This window comes from Ostrea edulis, chromosome 8 (genome assembly GCF_947568905.1).
Source record: "Ostrea edulis chromosome 8, xbOstEdul1.1, whole genome shotgun sequence".
NCBI lineage: Eukaryota > Metazoa > Mollusca > Bivalvia > Ostreida > Ostreidae > Ostrea > Ostrea edulis.
This window is the reverse complement of record NC_079171.1, coordinates 55,265,098-55,272,349: the sequence shown is the minus strand read 5'-3', so window position 1 is coordinate 55,272,349 and position 7,252 is coordinate 55,265,098. Positions and strand designations below refer to the sequence as shown.

The following is a 7,252-nucleotide window of genomic DNA, read 5'->3' as shown; positions in this document are numbered from 1 at the left end:
AGCCACAATTTTCTCACGCGGTACACGTATCGAAATGGGCGACCGATTGTTTTGTACATCCAACACAATTTACTATCTACTATGATCATATCAGCTTATCCAGATGTTAATGACTATGTTCGACTGGAGATTATTGACATATCTTACAACCGTATTACACACCTAAAACAGGGTGAATTGTCTTTCACAAAACTTATCTACCTTAACCTCAAAGGAAACTTAATACACACTATTGACGTTGGTGCATTTTCGGAAACCACCAATCTTGCATTTCTTGACCTATCAAGAAACAAAATTTCTCGAATTATCACTGGAACCTTTCTACCACTGGAGTTCTTACAGGAACTGTACATTCAGGAAAACGAATTCCAAGTTTCTGACGGCATGTTTGATGGATTAAGAAGACTGACATTCATGCAAGTGGAATTCTTTTCACTCTGTTGCACCAAACCAAAAACACTCTATGACCTGCAGTGTATCGCACCTGCGAGTGAAATTTCCTCTTGTGCAAATCTTATTGATGTGTCACTTTTAAGTGTTACTATTTGGTACATTGCTTTTTTGTCTACCTTTGGAAATTTTATTGTTTTGACATATAATGTTCACTACCTGAAAACGATGTCCCCCGATAAGTACACGGTATTGATAGTAAATCTGAGTCTCGCTGACTTTTTAATGGGCGTCTACTTGAACATCTTGGCGATAACGAATCAGATGTATACAGGGATGTATGGACTAGCTGACTACACATGGAGACACAGTGTCACGTGCACTGTAAGCGGGATTATAGCTACATTGTCGAGCGAGGCGTCAGTTATGATGGTATTTCTCATCACAATTGATAGGTTCATCGCAGTAAAATATCCCTTCTCAAAACTACGGTTCAGCGTAAAGACCGCTTCCATCCTATCTTGTGTAGCCTGGGTGTTTTCACTTCTTCTGTCCTTGATTCCATTGCTTCCTGTTCCGGGTTTTGAATATTTTTACGCTCAATCTGGAATCTGCATTTCTCTCCCCCTATCTGTAGTAAGGAGGTCAGGCTGGGAATATTCCATGGTTATATTCGTTGGCCTTAATTTCCTTCTGTTCCTTGGAATTCTGGTCGGGCAAATTAGCGTCTTTGTAGAAGTTCTGCGATCGGGGAGAAATGTGAGATCCAGTAGATCGATGCAAAGGGAGAAAGCTCTGGCTGTGACAGTGCTCAGTGTTGTACTGACCGACATTTTATGCTGGATCCCAATAGGAACAATTGGTGAGTAGTAATATAGGAGTGAATAACACATATTAGTGAAAAAATTCTACTCAGGAATAGTTTAAGTTTAAAAACAATAATTGTTTCTATACATCAGTTTCAAAAGGTTTATGATAACATATTTTTCCCACTGTAAATGCCAAAGTTTTTAATAAAGACTTAATTTTCGTGTGATATCATTCAAGAGATTCTATCAAATGCAGTTTTGCATTTTAAAGTTCTTCATGAAGTACTTGATATAGAGCAAAGGAAGCAACTCTCTATTCTGTATTGCTTATAGGAATCATGAGATCTATCACTGTTCGTTATTTTCACCTTTCATATGCTTTACATGATTAACAAGATATCAAAATGTTTTATAGATTTGAGATTCATTAACCACTTGAGTAGCAATAAGGACTGGTTTTTTTTTCTGTCCTTTTTTGTCAGTTCTTATATCATTTACTTCTCCAAACCCAGTAAGCCATTTCAGCCAATATTTCCATAAGTAATTGGTGTGAATGGGAAAATAACATTCACGTCTCCCCAAAGGCTAGGCAATATGTAATAAAGATAACGGAAACAGGAACATTTACTAAACAGAAGAGTGATACACTTCTGGCGTCTTGCACACAAATTTAATTAAGTCTATTATTACCGTGCGTTGTGGATCAGGAATTTGCAACAATAACACATGTTCTAAGAACGTTATTATTGTTTATTTTCATCTTTAGATGGTCTGTATATCAATATAGATATTTGTATGAATTTTCATTAGATTTATTCGACAAAATAAAGAACTAATTCTATAATTTGGGTTAAAATCAAGGGCATGTATTTTACTATAGGGATCGATGGAAAACCAGAATATCTTAAACATCTTTCTCCCCTGTGAAACAAATTCTTTGCAGGTATTATGAATTATCCTTTGCCAAATTTATACCAAAAATGTTTCTTCACATCTTTACAGACCAGATCACCGCTAAAATGTTCATTATATGATCACTTGCAAATGAGGTTAAAGAGTGAGAAATGAAGATTAACAATTTTACTCAATGATATAAAGTGAAATGCTTATTTATTAATATCAATAAGGATTTAAAAATAGATGACGTTTTAAAATCCATGTTCAGAGAGTAGTTTTCCTACCCTTCATCAAAACCTAGTCAAAATTTACCCTTAATCAAAAGGAGTTGAAATTAAGAACAATTAAGGAATCAACACTAGAATTATAATGAATTACTAATGGATTCCAATTTGCATTTAAAAATGGCACTAGCAAAATTGCCACTTTTTATTTTTCAAATCTACGAGTTGAAACCGTAGGCGGAATCCAGAGTATGCGTAATTCTTTGTCCCACACTTAACATTGATTGACAAGCCTAAAACTAAAAACCTGTAGTCTGTTGCGTTGATAAATTTGAATATTTAGTGTAGTTTTTGTGTTGAATGTACGTGTTATTGTTTTGTTATTCATTGACAATGTAAGAAACCATAGGTACTACGGTGTAAGTGTAGATTTGTGATGCATCAACATCCTTTGTCCTACAATTTATGATTCATGTTGTGAAAATGTTGAATGCTATTTTTTCTTTAGATTTATTGTAAATTTACGTTTAATACAAGACAAGTCTAGCCGTATGCAAACGTTTGTGATGACGTAACTGTTAAGGTGGCTGGTCAATCTGTGATTTCAGCTGCCACGTAGCTCGTCATACATCCGGCATTACAAGTGAAAGTATCGAATCTTTTAGATATCACTTCAGAATCGGAAGTCCTTTCTGTCGGAAAACCTTGGCATGATGAAGACCCAAATTATATAAAGAATACAAAAAGCTTCACGCGGGTATATATGTATATATACATACGTATATGGATGCATTCAGATTCATGAGATCACTGTTTATTTGACTTAAGTGCGATCAGCGTAACTTTAGACAAATACCTTGTTTACATTCCTTTTCTGCAACAGCATCTACAGAGCACGATACATAAAACATTGGTGACTCTCTTAGAAAAATATAGACACACCCAACATTACATCTACAGAGCATGATACATTAAAACATTGATGACTCTCTTACAGAAATCTAGAAACACTCAGCATTGCACCTACAGGGTATTATACATAAAACATTAATGACTTTCTTAGAGAAATCTAGACACACCCAACATTACATCTACAGAGCATGATACATAAAACATTGGTGACTCTCTTAGAGAAATCTAGACACACACAACATTGCACCTACAGGGTATTATACATAAAACATTGATGACTCTTTTCAATAAATCTAGAGACACACCCAGCATTACATCAACGTGCCTTGTTAGTTTTACCAGAATGTTCTAGAACAAACGACGGATCCAAATCCAATTATGTACTGGTCTCTTAGTTAATTTTTTTTAAACACCATAAAGGCGAATAACAATAAAAAGTTACTTACACTATCTCATGTGAAAAGATGGGAAGAGCGATTGTCATTTGTTACATGGCGTTTTTAGGCACATGAATTCCCCAGAATTGATCGAGTCAATTTTGATATTTGTTTCTATGATAATGACAATCATAAAATAAGATAAAACTGAAAATGGAGGTTGATGTATTTGCTGGTTAGGAACGCTAATGTTATTTAACGTGTTTGGTATGTATGTAGAATCAGGAATTGAAATTAAAATACTATACCTCTTCAAATTTATACTGAACAAACTAGATAAATGATTTACAAAAGAAGTTGTAGTGATTGCGATATGTTTGTTCTTAAAGAAATGTCAGACTCAGTAATGAGCATACAGCATAGTCCTCTTCAAAAGTACTCTATATAGATAGGGCCTAATTTGGCCTATAAAAATACCTAAAAATGAATGAAAATCTTTGATATTTAGGGGGAATGGTTGTGATTTTGAAATCATATATCACGCATTTTCTAGGTGACGTCAAAATGTAGGTAGGCGTTCCTTTCTGCAATTTATTTCTAACAGACTCTGCAAATTTAAGTTTGTTTTGTTTTTGAAAAATATAGATCGGCTTGGTAGGCCTAAACTAGAATGAATTTTACAAATACAGCATTATTACATGATAGGGTTGAAATATCAATATCATTAAAAGTTGTGGAAAACAAATTGACACAGGACGTACATTGTTCATCAAACGTTCAACATCCCTGGAGAGTCTAACATATATTACCTCATATGCTAAGATTACCAGTGACTGATCAGCCAATGGTCGAAAACTTTGATTCGTGGGGTTATGCTGAACGTCTATAAGTGAGAGTCTCACCTAGATATACAACAATAGTTTTCATTTCCATGTGAAGATTATGAATCAGATGAGCCTTATTGCTGATGTGCCTTTGTGAAATTATTGATATTTCTGCAGTTACGTGATAGCTTCCAATTCTCCTATTCGTCACACATTCATTTCAGGCATGTTGACCTTCTTTGGTGTGTCAATCGCCTCGGACGTGTACGCCTGGATCCTTGTGGTGGTTTTACCAATCAACTCCGCCCTCAATCCACTGCTCTACACCTTAACAACAGTTATCAGAAGAATGGTATGATTTATCAGAAATACCCCCTCGTAAAGTTGATAATAACACTTTGCACTCGCTCACTTCTCCTCAACCCTTTTTATACAAAACATCTTAACACTTCGGTCATTTACATTTGTGTCAATGAAATTATTTCGCCAAACGAGGTTCCTGCTACAATTTGCAATCCAACTTCTACTCCGAGTTCGCCTTGAAAGGGCGAGCTTCTTCTAAAATTCACGCTTGATTCAAACACATGTTATATCCGTGTCAATGGCACCGATTGGTATGATTTACTGTACCTATATTGGATTACATATCTTCAGGAAAAAAAAAACGCAAAGAAATTTACATTGTAGGGTCCAGTAAATGTTTTTGTCTAGGCCTTACCGTGCGTCTTTACAAAATATCAACTGCTGTGGTGGAGAATCATAAAACGAATTGTATCACAATTTATGTAAAAAGTGGTGTAAATGAAATATGGATTCTCAAAAATTTCACACACAAGAACACACTATGCAGACAATCATCATTTTTCTTATTTAGAGACAGGCAACATACAAAGCTGTTGCAGTTACAGTGGTTTGAACAGTCGATTATTTTATTTCAGCATTTCTTAAATTTTAAGATTGTTGTAATCATCTCAATTACAAATATAGCCTGCCATTAGGTTGAATGTTGTCTGACATAAAGGAGTTATGAGATTGATCACTGTGTGTTATCTTCACCTTTTTAGATGCTAATTGTTAGACCATTTTTATCAAATCATTTTGACTACGGATTGATAGACCGTTCTTTACAGAGTGATTTTGCTTAAAGATTACTCCGTTTACCTGATCAATAATTCGTGCTTATGTGGGTTTGGCCGGTCAACAAGGTATTCATACTCCTCCTACTAACCTCTCGTGCAGGAGTTCGTGTTTGCACTTCTCTCAATTCTGCATTCTTTAGGATATTTGTGAGCTTTATCATTGCTTGTCATCTTCACTTTTTTTCCATTTTTACTGTCAAATACTTTTCATGTCACATACACCAATGAGAATACTCCTAAAGAAACACATGAAATATCTAGGAAACGGAAAACTTAAACACGGAACGGTATCTAGAACGATGTCATTTATAACCACGTACACCGTAATTATTACTGTGACAGGAAAATTACTAAACATATCGCCCTTTTCACCAAGAATATGTGATCAGCTAAATGTAGTACCGTAAGTAAAATTGTTTGATGAACATATAGTTTCATTATTCCTATATTTCAGAGAAGGCGGGAGTCAGATATAGTATCCCAGCTAAAGCAACAACTGACATATTGGAAGGTAAGTAGGTTCTATTCCTATGGGGAAAAAAGGAGACATTTCAAAAGTAGAATTTAAGCGTTGTTCAACATATAATAATTCAAGAAGATAAATAAGGACCAAATAACTGATATGGAGGGGGGTGACATAAAGAGTTCTGACTCGCACCATATCAAGGATAAAATAACATCTTATCTGTTGTTTTCTTCTTCTATTAGACAAAACACGGTTATCCGTCAGATGCCACCGTGCCGGAAATACAAGAAAGAAATCTCCCCCAGGACTGTCCTCAGAATCCAGGGATAATGAACACGTGACTCTCGACTAACTCGAGATCTCCTTTCTGTCGATGTCCTATTTGGCACTATCAATATCAAAATCGTAAAGCTGATTTATACATTCATTTGTATATAAGATCACACAATCCATAGAAAATTTGTGTTTAAAGGAATTCATAATCGAAACATCGTAGATGAACAGTCACACGAACAGAGATCGGTTGTGTTTTTGAGAGAGCTGTATATATGATCCACCGCAATAAAGGGACATGATTATGATTCGAGGTTAACATGTTTCAATTTGATCTTACAATTTTTAATATTTACACTGCTTAAATAAGGCATTTCTAATAATCAGCAAAATGTAACTGTCATTTGTTGCGTTACAACTCAGATACAAAATTCTCAATTCTTGGTTATGTAAACAAGGTTCGTGTCACGTTTATATTGATATATACGTTGCTTATCAGAACATATCTTATATGAATCTAACAATTGGCAAACAAGTGATGGTGAAATACATACGTTTAACGGGTTAGCTTATCGTACCAATCCTAACAACATTTATAACTATCTATATACTGTTAACTACCTATTTACACTGTAGAATTATATGTTCTTTCTTGTTTTTATGGCATCCATTTTCTGTATTCTTTATTCCAATGTACCACATCTTTGAGCAATGTATTCCATATTGTATTGCTTGTAGTATTTATGAGATTGATCACTGTTCGTTATCTTCACATTTCTTTAGGCGATGTGGATTTCGTCATTAGTAGTAGTGCGTTGATCACTGTTCGTTATCTTCACATTTCGTTACGCTATGTGGATTTCGTCATTATTAGTAGTGCGTTGATCACTGTCCGTTATCTTCACATTTCGTTAGGCTATGTGGATTTCGTCATTATTAGT

At 34.9% G+C, this 7,252-nt stretch overlaps 1 protein-coding gene across 1 annotated transcript; it reads left to right on the top strand.

Moving 5' to 3' along the window:
- The first annotated feature begins 367 nt into the window (after nt 1–367).
- LOC125661964 (G-protein coupled receptor GRL101-like) lies at nt 368–6,971 on the top strand. The gene is made up of 4 exons (XM_048894147.2): nt 368–1,252; nt 4,658–4,785; nt 6,027–6,083; nt 6,281–6,971. Exons 1-4 carry the CDS (start codon nt 385–387, stop codon nt 6,377–6,379), a joined length of 1,152 nt encoding a protein of 383 aa, XP_048750104.2. The 5' UTR covers nt 368–384; the 3' UTR covers nt 6,380–6,971.
- Nucleotides 6,972–7,252: the final 281 nt, after the last annotated feature.